The following is a 19,080-nucleotide window of genomic DNA, read 5'->3' as shown; positions in this document are numbered from 1 at the left end:
TAGACCGGTATAGACCTCCATATTTAATCTTTAGGACACAAAATATTATCTTTTTATCATCTCTAAGTCAAATATTCTGATCAGGAGTACATTTTAATTACTTATTGAGCGGGCTTTCTTGTAAAACAAATGCAGTCAGATGTTGGGCTTGCAAGAGTTTAAATTCAAATAATAATATATAGTATAACGCTTAATTCTTAATCTTACCCACACCTTTTAGCATATAGAATCATACAATTGGATTTTAATTAAATGTTGATTATCCTACACTAAATATTTAAAAAGGTAACTGATATTGCTAACAGCTAGCTGTGTCATGCTAAAGTGATTATTTGTCATTCCTCATTCTACTAAAAACAATTGTTGGCATAGTTGTTTCGTTTCCTCTGGGCAAGACACTTCATGTCCGATTGTACGCTGGTCTGAGTAGATCTCGTAGTCATTGCCACCCTGAACCATAAACCAAAAACAAACAGGTTATTCAGATTAAACATGAGCAGAACCAGTCGCTTGACAGGCCCATTTGAGACACCCATTATTCACTGTTGTTTGCAAAGTGTATAGCAATACATATTTGTTGTAGATTGTCTGAGTGTTTTGTTCTTGTCTGATATTTAATGTCTTCATCCAAAACAATAAGTACATATGTCTTGTGGGATGTAACCATACGGAATATAGGGCTACTAAATCCTTTATTATTTATTATTATAGATGCAATTGCATGAGTTCTCCAGTAGGGAGGTTATTCCTAGGGTGATTTGGCAATGTTTGTAAGGGAGAATTATGATGAATCAGTGGAGGAGAGAGGGAGCTGAAGTGTTCACTGACCAATCACCAGTTTCCCTTTAAAGAGCCCTAGTACTGTTCCAACTCAAGTTTGCATCAAGCAAAGACCACTGAAATGTCCTTGTGTTCTTGCCATGCCCTCAGTGCCAAGTATGCTTCGATTAGTAACTTGGGTGAAATTGCGAATAGGGATATCCCATGATCCATTTCAGGCTTAGGACGGTCAAGAAATGGTTGACGCAGCATATATCAATAGGTGTTAATAATTCTGTAAAACGTTGTTAGTAAAGTTTTCTGGTAACATGTTAGGTCTTAAAGTGGCAGTTTAGGTAAACTTTAATGCATACAGGCAAGAATGTTCTCTAAACATTCATAATAATTGTACTTAACTTTTTTGTTACAGCTCAGGGGCAAATTTTACAGAAATATGGAGAACCATATTGAGAGTGCACTGTTTTGCAAATTTGATTATCATAAGGGCAGTTTCAGACCAATCAGGCGTTGCAGCAATTCGTGCAAACGGCGGTCACTTCACAGCCTGCTTATGTGACGTCATGTTGTGAACTTAAATCACTCCCTAATTGCAGGGTTGTACAGCGCTCGGTAGAACCATACAACGACGATAAATCTCTCTTCTATCTTGATCACCAGCCTACTTGATTGGCCATCACAACGTCACGTCAGGTTGCGTTTCTCCAAACGTTGATTCTTTTTCAACTATTGGCCGTAGGCCGCTGCATTTTTTTCCCGCAACCTCATGAAGTCCCCAACACCACAGCTTAAACACACTACCGCCATTAAAATGAATGGTTGAACTGGCATTTCCCCCGCAATGCCTCATTGGTCTGAATGAGCCCCAATACATGAATCAGAATTGTACGTTCTGTATGGATTTTTTTTTTTGGATTATTTGAATCATGCTTACAGGTTTAGTCTTGTCTCCAAAAAAGTGAATAGTATTATAGCTGTCCTTCTCCACGATGTCCAGACAATATCTTTTATCCCAGCCTTCGGGAAACACATCAAAACTAATCTGACCACCTGGAGAGAGAGGGAGAGGTTGTTTAGTTTAATAAAATCACACAGAAAGGAACCCAAAGTAGAGCGTAAGAGATTGAAATGTGTACTTTGTAAATAACCCCATCTGCTGTGCATAATGCAGATCATTTATCCTTGCATATAGACCCATTTTCTGAACGTAAACAATGCTGTTATTTTGTTGGCAGGGCTTAAGGTGAAGGCAGAAAAATCCCTTAACGCGGTTCAAACAGTGCTTAGTAATTGTTATTTTTCTGGCCAGCTGCACTTGCATGGCGGTATAAAGTACCTTAACCCATGGCTCATATTTTAAACTTTCAAGAATAAGAGTTGCAGTCCGCAACATTTTGACTATCTCGTAGCTTAAAATATGGTCTGGCAGCTTAAAAAAATCGTATATTTTTACCAATCTCTCGAAAACACGATGTGAACATTGCATCTAACTCACTTCCAAGGGGCACGCGGTGGCGCGGTGTGTGTGGACAGCGGTGGACTGCAGCGTCTGAGATAAAGTTTAGCTTCTTAGACACCTATAGCATAAAACCACTGTGTGTGTGGATGTTCGGATCTGTGGAGCTCGTTCGGGGAAGCCATAGTTTGATGTTCGCGTCCGAGAGAGGGTTAGGCTTCCCAGGCCCCTTTAGTATAACACAACGGTGTGTGTGGAAAGTAAATCTCCGGCTAAGCAGCGGTTTAATTAATGACCGTGTCCGAGTGAGGGTTGTTATCCCATGGTCCTAGGCACTCTACAAAGGAGTCTTTCAAGGTGGAAGATTTCTCTCCCCCACAATCTCCTTTATCCGTCCCTGAAACATAGGATAGATAAGGTCCACAACCATACCTCTTTGAGCCTCTGCCCATGGGGCAGAGGATACGGACAGAGGCGTAAAATTTAACGACTGATATTCAGAATGTATTTTAGATCAAGACTATTGTAAATATGCAATCAGTATCTTTCATGTATTCCTTTGACAAATATTTGTATATCAAGGATTGACAAGGCGAGATACACAATTACAATTATACGTCTCAGCTGATTCCTCCTACACCCCACTGATTACATCATAGATCAATCACCCCTTCTGACAGGGGCACATGTATGCTTTTCTCCAAATAAAAATAAATACTGCAATGTGATGTCAAAGGAATATTATAGAGTCCCACCTAGTACTAAACTATCAACACTAAAATCATGCTTTCTGCAGGATTAGCCTTCTCCGTATAGAAAAATTGCTGAATGACCTTCAAGGTCCGATCAGGTGACATTATTTTTGTGATGTCTGAGACGTCACGAAAAAAACACCACCAGCAAGGGGATCATTCACAATGCTTTTGGGGAGGATGGAAAAATAAAGGATACAACTATGGAAGAAATTAACATATGCACACCTGTACATCATCTATCTGTTTGCATAGAGGTTAATATATGTTCAAAGATACAGTATGACCTAAAAATACATGTTATGTAAATCAATATTTTATGTAAAGTCAAACTTTGTATTATGTAATGATTGGGTATATAAGGAGCAGGACGAGAATCATTCTGGAGTGTCTTTGCAAACCTCACTCGGCTTTGTTGTTTCTCGTTTGCGGGTTATAATAAATTCTCCATCAATACTTGATCCGGACTCTCCGATTCCTCATGCGTTTAGCTAGTTGAAGTGATAGATCATTCGTTTATAGATTCTACAACACAACCTATTTTTTTTTTATCACATTGTTATTTTAGTAATAGTGTTAAAATGGCATAGATTACTAGTTTGATGATCATATAAGACATTACCACGTATGAGAGCAAAAAAATGGTTTTGGGATCACTGGCTCTTTAGGTATACTTGCATTATTATGCCATTATATTCTCATTATATCAGTGGCATAAAAGTGTCTTAAAATTACAATATTGATTATCACAATCATTTCTGGGACAATATATCTTCCAACAAAGTAGTTGTGGTGACAGGCGAATGCAGCAGCAGCAGCAGCAGCAGCAGCCATGCATCTGTACATTAGTGTGAACATGACTCACCAATAGAAAAGGCCAATCCTCTGCCTTTGAACTCTTCCTTCAGCGCAGACACAAACTTCTCCCTGATTTGCTCTTTCTGGGAAAAAAGGAGGTTACGATATTGGAATCAAAAATGACAACTAACACCAAAATGTATCAGATTGAGCCCGTCCCAGTTAGAAGGTGGGAGACCTTGATAATAAATAAACTCTAACCATTTTCTGCCCATTTTAAAATTGTGCAACTGTGTGACACAAATTAGCATAACTCAACTGAAGGTTTTTTATTCATTGATCTAAATGAGAAACGCAGTGAGGCAGTTGCCTCCTTACAGGTCGATTAGCTATACCATCCTTTACTGTTCTTGAAAAATACCATATTATTGTTATTAATACAACAATTGTATAAATCATTGTGATAAGCAGTATTTAGAAATCCCATTTAGAAAGTCCCCAATCCTAGTGTCACGAAGCCTTAAAGTAAGCAAGTGAGTGAGTGTTACCTTGTCTAACTCGTAAAACTCAATTCTCTCCTCTTGTGAGCAACTTCGTCCGATAGGTGAGATGTTCAGCATGCCATTTCTGAATTCAATAAACGTCCCCCTACAAAAAACCAGAAAATGTACATCAACATCATTACAAAATCCCCCCCCCCCCCCCCCAAAAAAATTGTCCTTTCAGAATGGTCCTTTCTCACAACATGACCCATTTAATTTGATACATCAACTAACCAAACAGCATTGAAAGAGGTTAACATTTTTTGCATTCATCACTGGCATCTAAATGCTTATTTCTTTGAGGTAAAGTCACGACCCTTCAGCAAAAATTTAGGAAAACATTGCATTAAGACGTTGTCGTATTAAATGATTCTTTAGAGATCCTAGCTCTAGTTGGCCATCATCAGGGATGGACTGGCCCAAAAATTTGGCCCGGGACATTGGGATGGAGAGGCCTTTTATGAGACCGCGGGAATAGCGCACGTAGAATTTTGCCACGGTGTAAAATAATAAAAACTAGTCCTTATCCGTGGATATGTGCATTGCAACGGCATGTCAATGTTGGGATGTGCATGTGTTTAGAATATTGTGAAGATCAGTGGGAAATATTTTATAAGCAATCTTGTCCATGTACAAAATATTAGAAATTGCATGTGCCTAGAAAGGTAAATCAAGGCTGAAAATGATCTAAATAGTGCAAGATACAATTATTTTAGTGGAAAAAAATTGTCATACACATACACAGGGTTTGGGAGATGGGGGCGGGCCGGGGTTTGTTGTGCGTTGCTGTGGTTACCGGTGTTGAAGTGTTCCAATGGTTTATTAGCGGTGGTATCTAATAAATCGCTCTCTAATCAATACTTCATTCACTGCCTCTTCCGTGGGCATTACAATATTATGAATTGTTCTCCGACGTCTCTGGTACTTCCATAATTAGTTTAAGTCATTATTATATTGCCAAACATGCTCGCTAGTGCACCTGTCATAGCTATGCTGCTGTGTCCTGTTCCCGCCTAACCATTGGTCTCGCTGACAGTGGCGTCGCCGTCAACCTTGGCTTTTCCACGGAAAAGGTCGGTTAATTTAGCACATTTGGCTGCGTCTTGCTCTAACATTTTTTTCCTTTTCAACCTTAACTTCTGAGCGCCACCCAATTCTTTGCCTCTCCACCACCTTTTTTCCTTTTTGACATTTTCGTATTTCTGTGTAACTTCAGTGAGATCAACGAGAAGTACCGGGTAAGTGACCCGGCCGTGTGTCAGGCTGAGCCAATCAGAAATGACAGACCGCGGAGCAGTCCAAGTTGGGAGGGGCCGTTTGGCCGCTCGCTTTGGCCGCTCGCTTTGCCCCCATACACTGTGGGGGTGCTCCCCCCTCTAAATTGACAGTAATACATCGGCCCCGTTTCACCGTCAGGCAAGAGCTCCGTTTCGCGCTGTCAGTAAATATCCGGCAGCAGGCCACCCCAAATCACGAGAATTACGGCCGGCCGGCTCGGCCTGAAATCGTCCGGCCGTTCGGGAAATCTCCCGAACCTCCCGATGGCCAGTCCGCCCCTGGCCATCATGAAGTGCTTTCTATTTAGTTGCGACATATGTCTGACATACACTCTACAAGACGATAGGATCACCTGAATTTCCTCCTTCAATAGCCCATTTAAATCAACAGCATATAAAATCATATGCAGTTTTGAATATAATTGTGTCATCAGAAATATTTTATACATTTATGACTTATTTGCTAAAATCATAAAAAGGTGCCCTTATCACAAGGCAGGCCTGTTAAGACCACTAAGCAACACTGCTCCACGCATAGCCTCAAATTCTCTTCTCTCCTTCAACGTTCTTTTCTAATTTAAGTGATGAGCCTCTGCCTTATTCTCTCACTCATTATGAAAATATTTAAATCAAATTCAGAATTAAAAAATTTCTATCAATTAGTCACGATTTGCTCACACAATTATTAATAATAGATACTCATAAAGTATGAAAATAATATATAGCATCATAGAGCATCTTCAAACGCCACCAGGCAACACCATGTGAGGCTAACTTTGAACCTGATGTGCATGCTTGTTACTACTCTGCTATTGAAAACTGATGCAAGAATAAAAGTATATATAGCCAACATAGTGTTTAAATTGTATGTATTTCAAATCTCATGACTAAACGTGGCTACAGCTCTATGTGGGATGTTAAGTATGTTCAGTTTAGATATTACCAACCTCAACCACTAACCTTACCATACTGTAGTTACATGCTTTGCCATGGCATTATTACATATAAAGTGTTATTACATATAAAGTACATGCTGTTACTTGGTACATTGCTTACTAACCTTTGTAATTACTCTATAACAGGACACTAATGCAGTGTAGCGGTTACGTGCATTGATTTATGCCTGCACTTGTATTCTATACTATGTGTGTCCCTTTAAATACCGCAACAGAATCCAGGAGAGGCAGGATATTTCCGGATGCCACCCACATGATAGGCCCAATTGAGGGAGACTAACTTACGCAGATACAAATGTTTGGATTTCCTTTATGTTTTGGGGCCTTTACATGTGCAGAGGACACATAGGTTTCTCTGTTAAAGACATTAAGTTAGTGGTGTGTGCCAGGGTAGGAAGGTTTGTTTTCATTAATTCCTAGTTACCTCTACTTTTAGGAAGTCCTATTGTTTTATATTAAAATGAGACATATTATGGTGTTTTCCCAACAAGTAAACATAGTATTTGAGTTCCAGAAAACATGTTTTTGAAGCTGTTCGCTGGAAATAGCTTTTAGGAAAAAAATCTGTTTCAGTCCAGTCAGAATGCGCTGTTTCTGGAGTCTGTAGTTTTAATGCAAATGGGCTGCTGTCCATTGACCAATGAGCAGTCAGACAGAACCACAGCATGGAGGAGAAGGGATTGTTGCCGTTTGCGGACTCCTGGGCCTCGTTTCCCGATAACGATGGATCCACGCTCGTACGATCATTCTCACGATGGATCTTGCGAACCATCGTAATTTTCTTTGGAGCGGTTCCCGAAACTCCTCTTAACATGAACGCGCGTGCCCTGCACTAATGACGTTCGTAGGATTGCAACAGTCTACTGACACGGTGCTGAAATGGGCTCCGTAGGAGGGGGAGACGCAGGAATGTCGCATGAAAATGGGTTTAAAAGGGTTAAAATATCTCCCCTTCAATGCCAACAGCAGAGTAACCAACGAAACGAATAGACTGCAATAATATGAATGCTAAAGATATTAAAACACAATTTATTAGGCCTAGGCCGACATATGCTATAATCCTGAATGTACTGTGTGTGCGTAAATTTTTTCACTGCATTTTCCCCCCTGAAATAATTCCATATTACAAAAATCTAAAATAGCTTGGGTGACAACTACATTTATCTTAATGGGCTGATTTCTGAAACATACTTTTCGCAGCAAAGAGTATCTGATTCCGCATAAGGTTTCATTGATTGGAGCCGACTCTCTAGTCTAGAATGTCTCTGGGGGTCGGCTTAGCTCAGGAGGTAGAGCAGTTGTCTTGTAACCGGCAGCTCAGCTCCGGGAGTACAAAGGTTGCTAGTTCGATCCCCAGCTCCTCCTAGCTGAGTGTTGATGTGTCCCTGAGCAAGACACTTAACCCTAACTGCTCCTGACAAGCTGGCTGTCTTCTTGCATGGTTGACTCTGCCGTCGGTGTGTCAATGTGTTTATTAACTGCTGTAAATCGCTTTGTATAAAAACGTCTGCTAAAAGCCCTAAATCGTAATTGTAGAATCTTTGTAGAAAACATAAATAATGCAACATTGACACACGGCTATCGCTGACCCAATTAGGAGAGCTTGGTCTAGATCCTGCCCATATTCAGGGTTCGAGTTATGATTCCATCTCTGTGGGGGTCTCTTAAAGTTGTGGACGGGGTAGGGGGGTAGAAGACCGTGCCGGTGTCACGTTAAAATTGTACCGAGGGCGAAAATTGTACCGGCCTACGTCATCAGTTGTTTACATCTTGACAACCTGCCTGGCAACAGACGAAGCGATCGTCTGTTGCCGGGCAGGTTGCAAAAAACATTCGGCTCATTGGGACCCCAAAAGACGAAATAACATAATACAGATAACGTATCGCTAGATAACACTTGTTTTTACTTTATATTTGCATTGTATTTAATTGTTTAATCGAATAGCAACAGACGACGCGATCGTCTGTTGCCGGGAAACGGGCGATCGCGTCAAATGACGTAGGATGCGAATGTTCAAGAACCTTCCTACGTCATTTGACGCGATCGCCCGTTTCCCGGCAACAGACGATCGCGTCGTCTGTTGCTATTCGATTAAACAATTAAATACAATACAAATATGAAGTAAAAACAAGTGTTATCTAGCGATCCGTTATCTGTATTATGTTATTTCGTCTTTTGGAAACATGAGCCGAATGTTTTTTGCAACCTGCCCGGCAACAGACGATCGCGTCGTCTGTTGCCAGGCAGGTTGTCAAGATGTTAACAACTGATGAAGTAGGCCGGTACAATTTTCGCCCCCGGTACAATTTTAACGTGACACCGGCCTTGCGCTCAGTTGTTGACGGGATGGAAGACCGTACCAGACTTGTGCCGAGTTGTTGACGGGGAGGGGGGGAAATATAGGACGTAAATATGGGCTATTATGACACGGCTCTTCTCAATGCTGTGGAATGCTCCGTTCACTTGCATGGGCCCTTCACAACAACGCCAGCGTCTTTGGCTAACTATTTCTCTACTGATCAACACTACGAATGGTAACAAATAAATTGCAAAACACCTCGGGCAGTGTAAATGCGCGGACCGTGCCGCGAAAAAGACGTGCATACGACGGCATATTTTGCAGTGTAAAAACGCCTTATGATGGTGCTGGTAATGTAAGCGGGAAAGCGTGCGGCATTCAGGCACGCATCGCAGCACAGTTTCCCGCAGCAGTCTACGTTCACTGCAGAAACCACTCTCTCAACTTGGCGATTGTGCACTGTCAGGGACGTTTGTAACAGTCTAGACAGACACGGTCAAATAAATAATGAACTTCATCACAGGATCACCGAAGCGCCTACAGTACTTTATGGCAAACAATCGCAACAAAAAACGCCTGCAGAAATTCTCCGACACCCGCTGGTCCCAGCATGATTCGTGTACAGTATGTCTTCTGTCATTGATCCATATGAATTGAATTATAATCAGAGGGGAGACAGCCTCCAACACAGGAGCAATGGAATCATTTGATTTTATTATATGCCTTGTGAGAGGGTTGCCCTGTGACGTGGCGTTTGATCCGTACATTTCGGCTGCGTATTTTTTATTTAAATTTAAAATTGCTGCAATAAATTATGTTGTTGTTGACTTCTAACATGTCTCTGTCTTTATTATTTAAATTTAACAGTAGGCCATGAGTAGGCTAATATAATCGGCGGTAACCACTGTTTTGGGGGTATTGCGAAATTGCGCCGGCTGGACATTTCGTGGTATTGGATGTGTTTTAATAAAGGCAGTGGCTATTCGTACGGCGACCGAGCTTGTCACGTGACCGCACTTGACCTATCAGTCTTCTCGGCGCTAACCCTAACCCTAACCGGGCCGACCGTAATTATAGTAATTAATTAGGGGTCCAAGCCAACAGGTTGGATCCCTATTGTTTTTGTAAGGATTTTTCTTCCTATTATTTTTAGGGGTCCAAGCCAACAGGTTGGATCCCTATTGTTTTTGTAAGGATTTTTTTTATTATTTTTATACTTCCCGCCATAGAAGTGGTACCACAGCCCAAACCGTAAATGGTGCACACGCGCCAATTGCATCACTAGATCCAGGTACGGCACCGCTACTCAGATAACCAAATCCAGACATGCCGGCCACTAGGTGGCGCTATACCAAGGAATACACGTTTGGGGCTATAACTCCCACACCGAACCTTCCACAGTCAAAAACTTGTACCCACATATTCACTGGAGTCTGCTGCATCTTTTGACATAGGCCACGCCCATTTGCGTCTATAATTTTTTTTCGCAAAATCGCGAAAACCGCAAAACCGTTTTTTCCCTACTCCTCCCACATTTCTTGACCAATCGACACCAAACTTTGCACACGACATCGTCAGACGAACACAAAAAAAAAAACTCAAACACTTTTTGATCCGACCTTCGACTACGAAACGGTAGCGTTTTGAATATTTGTTTATTAGCTACGTTTTACGTCGATACGCAAATATTCAGAAAATACCAAAATTAGACATCGGATCAAGTCCAAATTTTAGACACATGTCGGTGCTACCCGTAATGGCGTTCAGTAAAGAATTCGGAATATTTCGCCATTAGGGGGCGCAATAAACGAGGAAATTGTATATCTTCTAATTGGCCAAAGGAATGTTCTTCAAACTCAAGGGAAACCATCAAGGGGCAAACCCAAATCTATATAGAAAATATGGCCAAGAATTATTAATGTGGACGGGAGTTTTTGGCAAAGGAAAATTGTCTTGGGAAAATTTCGCCAACAGGGCGGCGCCAAAAAACGACGACATTGTCTATCTCCTATTTGGCCAATGGAATGTTCTGAAAACGCGTTTTAGGCTATAACTCCCACACCGAAGCTCCCACAGTCAAAACCTTTATGTCCACATGTTGTTCACGGTAGCGTTTTGAATACTTGCTTCGCGTTGTGCCGGCGAAATGCACATTTCTTGTCGCGTTGTGCCGGCGAAATGCACACTTCTTGGACCCCTGCATAACTGCTTGCAGTTCTAGTTATACTTACCCCCCTAAAAGTGGTACCACAGCCCAAACCGTAAATGGTGCACACACGCCAATTACATGACCAGATCCAAATCTCTTCGGACTACGCAGACGACCAAATCCAGACATGCCGGCCACTAGGTGGCGCTATACCAAGGAATACGCGTTTGGGGCTATAACTCCCACACCGAACCTTCCACAGTCAAAAACTTGTACCCACATATTCACTGGAGTCTGCTGCATCTTTTGACATAGGCCACGCCCATTTGCGTCTATAATTTTTTTTCGCAAAATCGCGAAAACCACAAAACTGTTTTTCCCTACTCCTCCCACATTTCTTGACCAATCGACACCAAACTTTGCACACGACATCGTCAGACGAACACGAAAAGAAAAACTCAAACACTTTTTGATCCGACCTTCGACTACGAAACGGTAGCGTTTTGAATATTTGTTTATTAGCTACGTTTTACGTCGATACGCAAAAATTCAGAAAATACCAAAATTAGACATCGGATCAAGTCCAAATTTTAGACACATGTCGGTGCTACCCTTAATGGCGTTCAATAAAGAATTCGGAATATTTCGCCATTAGGGGGCGCAATAAACGAGGAAATTGTATATCTTCTAATTGGCCAAAGGAATGTTCTTCAAACTCAAGGGAAACCATCAAGGGGCAAACCCGAATCTATATAGAAAATATGGCCAAGAATTATTAATGTGGGCGGGAGTTATTTGGCAAAGGAAAATTGTCTTTGGAAAATTAAAAATTTCGCCACAGGGCGGCGCCAAAAAACAACGACATTGTCTATCTCCTATTTGGCCAATGGAATGTTCTGAAAACGCGTTTTGGGCTATAACTCCCACACCGAAGCTCCCACAGTCAAAACCTTTGTATCCACATGTTGTTCACGGTAGCGTTTTGAATACTTGCTTCGCGTTGTGCCGGCGAAATGCACATTTCTTGTCGCGTTGTGCCGGCAAAATGCACACTTCTTGGACCCCTGCATAACTGCTTGCAGTTCTAGTTATAGTAATAACCCTAACCCTAACCTTTACCCTAACCATAACCATAACCTGCCGTGAAAATAGACTAATGCAGTATTTTTACGGCGCGCCGTACGAATAGCCACTACCTTTAATAAAAGGCATCAAATACATGGAATGTCCGCTGGTGACGCTGTCCCGTTAAAATTGTACCGGGGGCGAAAATTGTACCGGCCTACGTCATCGTTTGTTTACATCCTGACAACCTGACAACCTGCCCGGCAACAGACGACGCGATGCAGAAAACATGTTTCCAAACGACGAAATAACATAATACAGATAGCGGATCGCTATCTGTATTATAATAGATAGCGATAACACTTGTTTTTACTTTATATTTGTATTGTATTTAATTGTTTAATCGAAACAATAAAAAAAATTGCCCGCGGAACGGGCGATCGCGTCAAATGACGCGTCAAATCACGTAGGAAGGTTCTTGAACATTCTAGACTATGAAACCTGCTTAAAACACTCAGTTTACTAGCTAAATTCGATTAAACAATTCAATACAATACAAATATAAAGTAAAAACAAGTGTTATCTAGCGATCCGTTATCTGTATTATGTTTCAAGAACCCTCCTACGTCATTTGACGCGATCGCCCGTTTCGCGGGCAAAACATTTGTCATTTGACGCGATCGCCCGTTTCACGGGCACATTTTTTTATTGTTTCGATTAAACAATTAAATACAATACAAATATAAAGTAAAAACAAGTGTTATCGCTATCTATCATAATACAGATAGCGATCCGCTATCTGTATTATGTTATTTCGTCGTTTGGAAACATGTTTTCTGCATCGCGTCGTCTGTTGCCGGGCAGGTTGTCAGGATGTAAACAAACGATGACGTAGGCCGGTACAATTTTCGCCCCCGGTACAATTTTAACGTGACAACGCCACTGAGGCTATAGTAGGCTAACATCTTAGCAACCTACGAGTACCCTGGAGTCCTCGTTAGCTACGAGTGTTTTCACGACGTTCTTTACCAACGATGCTTTCAGGAAGCGGTGTGAAAACTGTACAATGCTCGTACGACGCACTTCACGAACCACTTAGGCTAACGATGCTTTCGGGAAACGGGGTCCGTGAGCACTATATCTATATAATATAAGATAATAATAATATTATGTATGGCATATTTACTGTATATAATATTATATTTAATATCACGGCCAAAAGCTGTGTGCTTCGATGATATTATGAATCATAAAGACCGCGTCTGACGTCTCTGGTACTTCCAGAGTTAAAGTTAAGTTAAGACTCGTAGTGGGGGATATCTCGGCCATGGTTGGAAGAATTGGGGGAAAAGGAATTTTGGCCATGACTCTCTGAAGTCCATGAACCACGGCAGACTGCCGCCGAGCTCCCTGCACTGGAAAGCTTCGGCGGCTTCAGCTTCAGCTCCCAGAGTACACCCCCGGAGCTGCTGCACTGCCGGCCGGACGGCTTCGACGGCGGGGATCGCTCGGCGGCAGTGCGGAAGCTCAGCCCCGGGAGTACAATCCCTTTCGCCTCATGTCTCCTCCTCTGGACTGCTGCCGAGGCTTCGGCGGCAGTCCGGCATCTCCGGCGGGGGGAGCTCGGGGGCAGTCCGGCAGAAAAAGAGATTGTACTCCCGGAGCTGAGCTGCAGAGCTGCCGTCGAGTTTCCCCCGCTGGAGCTGCTCGTCCACTGGACCACAAAATCTTAGCTATGCTCTGATTGGAGGGGAGTGGGGAAGTGGGAGGTAATAATCAAGTGTACCCCCTTCCTACGTAGGAGGGGGCGCTGAAACTGACTCGCTCGGTTGGTAACTGTAGGCTTCAGAAATCTGTACTTTCAGAAATCCATATCTCACTCAAAAAAATCATGTACAGACTTTTTTACAAGTTTGCATGCCTGTGGGAGCACCAGAGACACAAAACAACCCAAATCCCAGGATTATTTTTTTTTCATAATATGTCACCTTCAGTTCTTTCCATCCACCACGCCCCCCTGCCCTTTGTCTATAAATAGTCACTGTGCACCAAATTAAACTGCCATGACTCACCACAACATTGTACTTGGTTCTGTTAATCTAGACAGCCTTAAGGGTCGTAACAGTAGCCCAATTATACCAAACCATGAGGTTTTAAACCCCATTCATATTATGATCTAATGTTGATGAAAATGGTATATACCTCTTCTTAGGCAGTTTAATTGTAGCCAGGTAATTGAGACAGAAGTTGATGAACTCTTGTAGTAGCTCTTCTCCCATGTGGGCCTGGATAGACTGTAGTAATGAAGTGAAGTTGTCAATGGATTTTATAGAACATTATGTGGCATTAGTGGTACATTTAAATCACAAACAAAATGACTGTCTACAAGGTATTTTGATTTCTTACCTGAATTGAGAGTAATTGTCCATCTTTATAGGCCACCAGACCATTCTCAGCAAACAGATAGTCTACTCTCTGGATCACTACACATGCACCAAAAAAGGTCAAAATATTAGCATGTTTTGCTTGCATCCCATTAAACCAACAGAATATAAGGAAGGAGAGAGAGCGACAGACCGGACAGACAGGACAAACAGGACAGACAGGACAGACAGAGAGAGACAGAGAGCATGCACAGCCATGAAATATGTGAAATACATTTTGAATGTTTTCTTTTAAATATATTAGCAAACTTTTTGTGTTAAAATAGTCCAATGTTTTCGCTTTTACATTGAAATTATTACATAAAATAAATAACATTAATGACTGCAGTTGTACCGCTGGTTTTTAATCATGTGACGCTATGCTGCGAACAGGAAATGGTGCGTGGTGTGGGGTGGTAGACGCTGTATTTTAATCAGCTTTAATAAACGGACACAGCAAAACAGCGCCCTCTGGTGACATAGTAAAGTTAGGGTGCCATGACATTAGGCTAGGCAAATTCAAGTAAATCTGCTGAATAATCAGACTACTCATTTAGATTTCTTATAATACTGCTGATTCTTTTTAAGTTTGCTAACTTTGACTTAACATGGGCCAAAAAACGTTCTATATTACTCGATCAAAATGTTGAATAAAAACATAAAACTGATTTACCTTTTTAAATTAACCACAAATATTCACAGCTTTCACACAGACGCTGTTCAGAAGCAAAGTAGGAAAGGGTGAAAGGAAAATATTGACTGCCGTCGGTTGTGACAGTACCGTTGGATGAAAGGTGTTAAACCTTTTTAACAGAATATGCTAACATATGTTTATGTTTTTGGGGGGTCCCAATTATTTTTAATTTTCCCTTTAATAGACAGCTATTACAATGTATCACATCACAACTTTACAATAATAATTCAAACTCACGGTGAGACTCGCATTATGCAGTTATTTTCCACCAATAGTGAGCAACGAATTAACTCAGGCGCTTATAGTCCGTCTCACCGTCTTCTCCAAGTTGTTCTTTGATCTTGTTGAGGTCGGAGCCGCCCACTACTCCGACTCGAATCCTCGCTCTCAACTTCTGGAGGAACTGCTCCATGTCTGAGCTGACATGCTTAGAACACAACAGCAGGGACATTAACGCCCAGGAAATAACAGGACAACATGAAACATCTTGCCATATATTTCAATCAATAGAAAAGAAAATACATGTAGTTGTTACAATAAACAATGAGTTCAACTGAACTTCAACATATTTACTACATACTATCATTTCTATTATTATAACATATGTTCAAAAATAGAACAATCTGTTTCTGTTTTAGTTTAGCCAAATGTTAATTATATAATTTGTTCCCCTTATTATTCTGACTGATAACTGCTACTATAACTGATGGCGACTGAATCAAAGATTCACACTTTGCTGCAAGCGCTGGAGTTGTTTAACAGGGTATTTCCTGTATGGGCTTTATATGGGCCTCTGTAAAGTACATTTGTGATGTGGCTGAAGATACAGTCAGGTCCATAAATATTGGGACATCAACACATTTCTGATCTGGCTCTATACACCACAATGGATTTGAAATGAAACGAACAAGATGTGCTTTAACTGCAGACTTTCAGCTTTAATTTGAGGATATTTATATCCAAATCAGGTGAACGGTGTAGGAATTAAAACAGTTATGTGCCTCCCACTTTTTAAGGGACCAAAAGTAATGGGACAATTGGCTGCTCAGCTGTTCCATGGCTTGGTGTGTGTTATTCCCTCATTATCCCATTTACAAGGAGCAGATAAAAAGGTCTAGAGTTCATTTCAAGTGTACTATTTGCATTTGGAATCTGTTGCTGTCAACTCTCAATATGAGATCCGAAGAGCTGTCACTATCAGTGAAGCAAGCCATCATTAGGCTTTAAAATCGAAACAAACCCATCAGAGAGATAGCAAAAACATTAGGTGTGCCCAAATTGACTGTCGATGTCCCAATATTTATGGACCTGACTGTATGTTCATATTTATTCCTATTTGTATTACTAAGAATGTATACAGGGCAATGATAATTATGAGAAGTGTTACGATTGGTAAAATAAGAATATCTTAGTTTGTGGCCAAAATATTTATTTAATGTAACATGCTAATAGTTGTTAAAATGTAAAATATAGTCAATCAAATGTTAACTGTAGAAGTCTAATAGTGGCATGAGGATAAGGATAAGATGATAATGGTAAGTATTTGATTTTTCTTTTTGCTATATGCAATTAGCTATTCATTTTTGATGACATAAGTTACATAAATTGAGGTGTAAGGAAAATAATAGTTATTGACTCATGCATTTATTTTTACATTTCTTGTACCTTTTCCACTTCCAGTTTTACTTGAGCCAGCTTTAAAATATAATTTTATTTCATTGGCTTTAGCCAGTGAATCTGTAACGCTCACCAACTGTGGGCTCAGGACCTTCGACAGTCTCTTAATTCATAGAAGTCTATGGTGCATGCATGCATCTCTTCATATGGTGTCGTGGTTTCATTGTTAGTTTGCAGACAGCTTCTCTGCAACAAAAGGCCTCATCCTACTAATGAATGCTCCATGGATATATCAGTAGATCCTAAGAGGAAGAATTCAACATGTTCTCTGACCAGGTCATCTGACAATTACATTGTAAACGCTGTTCCACTTGTCAGCTCCACTGTCTCAGTGTCCCATTATTCATTTATCCAAAATGACTTGTGATACATGTATTAGGCATCTTGCTCAAGGATGTATGTAGGTAGCCTGGACGTTTGGGTCGAGGTCATTAGACACAAGTCAGACATTAGAATACAGATAGTTGTTTAATTAAAGCTATGAACAATGTTTGAACCATTTGTAGTTTTTGAGTTTGGTAGTAAAAACCAGTCACAATGAATTGCCCTGTTTTGTCCTCGGGCCTCCTACCTGTCTGGCGGCCGTCAGGGTCCCGTCCACATCGAAGAGACAGAGTACCTTCGGGTCCAAAGGAGTCTCAGCCATCGTGAGTCTGGCTCCTGGTCTATCAACACATTCAGAACTGATCACAAATTATTCGGTCTGTGGTCTGAGTCGCTGTAACTCGAACAGTCAGGAAATATAAACAGACATGTGAAGCGTCATCAATCTGTGATTGGTCGATGCTCACGGAAGACTCAAGCGTGTGAGGGTGTCAGAGAGGTGGGACGCATGCGCGGGTCTCTGGTCTCCTTACGTTATGAAGCAAGCATAATGATTTTCTACTTATAAGCCGTTTTCACAAATTTTTGCCGCATTTGAATATCACGAGATACGACCCTGAGGGTGATTCACACTTGATGCTTTAAATGCGATTATCGATGTCGTTTAGACATCAGTAGTATCAACGGGGGGTTCAGGGGGGGTTGGCTTGCTGGATATGACGTAGGGTCTAAGTTCGCAAGACTCGGGAAAAGTGTGGCCGCTGTCACTGTAGTTTGTTTTGATTTGACCATAGACAAAATGAAGGCAGAACGGGCAGAACTCAGCGCGATCATCGGAACTGAACTGAAATTTGAAGTTTAGTTGATATAACAGATGTATTGTCTGCCTTCTCATTGAAACAAAAACTAAAAAGGGCTGAACTTGCTCAAGGGGATTAAATTGTACGGTGAAAGGGGTGAAAGTGTTACAGGGCGCCGCCATGTTGGATTTCAACAATCAGCTACGTCACTGGCATGGTAACCTACTCCTACTCTGTGGCTCTAGCAGCCATAGCAGGTAATGAGTCAGGCTCTGAGGCTCGCTGCAATGGCTACGGAAAAGCAAACAACCAGGTATACAGGAGGATCATCTTATTGTCATTAGGGGTCCAAGCCAACAGGTTGGATCCCTATTGTTTTTGTAAGGATTTTTCTTATTATTCCAGCAGCTAAAAGTGGTACTACAGCCCAAACCGTAAATGGTGCACGCACGCCAATTACATGACTAGATCCAGGTCCGTGAGGTGACGGCAGACGACAAAAACCAGACACGCCGGCCACTAGGTGGCGCTATACCAAGGAATACGCGTTTGGGGCTATAACTCCCACACCGAAACTCCCACATTCAAAAACTTGTACACACAGATGCACTGGAGTCTGCTGCATCTTTTGGCCTAGGCCACGCCCATTTGCGTCTAGAATTTTTTTTCGCAAAATCGCGAAAACCGTAAAACTGTTTTTTCGCTACTCCTCCCACATTTCTCGCCCGATCAACACCAAACTTTGCACACAACATCGTCAGACGCACACGCAAAGAATGCACGAAACACTTTTTTGATCCGTCCTTCGACGACGAAACGGTAGCGTTTTGAATATTGGTTTATTAGCTAAATTAGACGTGGAATATCAAAAATCCAAAGAAATCCAAAATTAGACATCGGATCGAGTCCACATTTTACACACATGTTGGTGCTAACCTTAATGTCGTTCGATAAAAATTTCGGAAAATTTCGCCATTAGGGGGCGCAATAAACGAGGAAATTGTATATCTTCTACTAAATTTCGCCGCGAAAACGCCACACTGACTTCTCGCTACTCCTACCACAGTCAAATCCTTTGTATCCACAGGTT

At 41.4% G+C, this 19,080-nt stretch overlaps 1 protein-coding gene across 1 annotated transcript; it reads right to left on the bottom strand.

Annotated features, from left to right (window-relative positions):
• On the bottom strand, window positions 1-17,671 carry pmm2 (phosphomannomutase 2). The gene is made up of 8 exons (XM_030352210.1): window positions 17,438-17,671; window positions 15,505-15,616; window positions 14,479-14,555; window positions 14,275-14,366; window positions 4,332-4,431; window positions 3,851-3,926; window positions 1,712-1,827; window positions 1-450 (listed from the first exon to the last, which is right to left on the bottom strand). Exons 1-8 carry the CDS (start codon window positions 17,510-17,512, stop codon window positions 343-345), a joined length of 756 nt encoding a protein of 251 aa, XP_030208070.1. The 5' UTR covers window positions 17,513-17,671; the 3' UTR covers window positions 1-342.
• Window positions 17,672-19,080: the final 1,409 nt, after the last annotated feature.

This window comes from Gadus morhua, chromosome 3 (assembly GCF_902167405.1).
Source record: "Gadus morhua chromosome 3, gadMor3.0, whole genome shotgun sequence".
Classification (NCBI taxonomy): domain Eukaryota; kingdom Metazoa; phylum Chordata; class Actinopteri; order Gadiformes; family Gadidae; genus Gadus; species Gadus morhua.
Note: the sequence above shows the minus strand (reverse complement) of the source record. Positions and strands in the feature narration are given on the sequence as shown.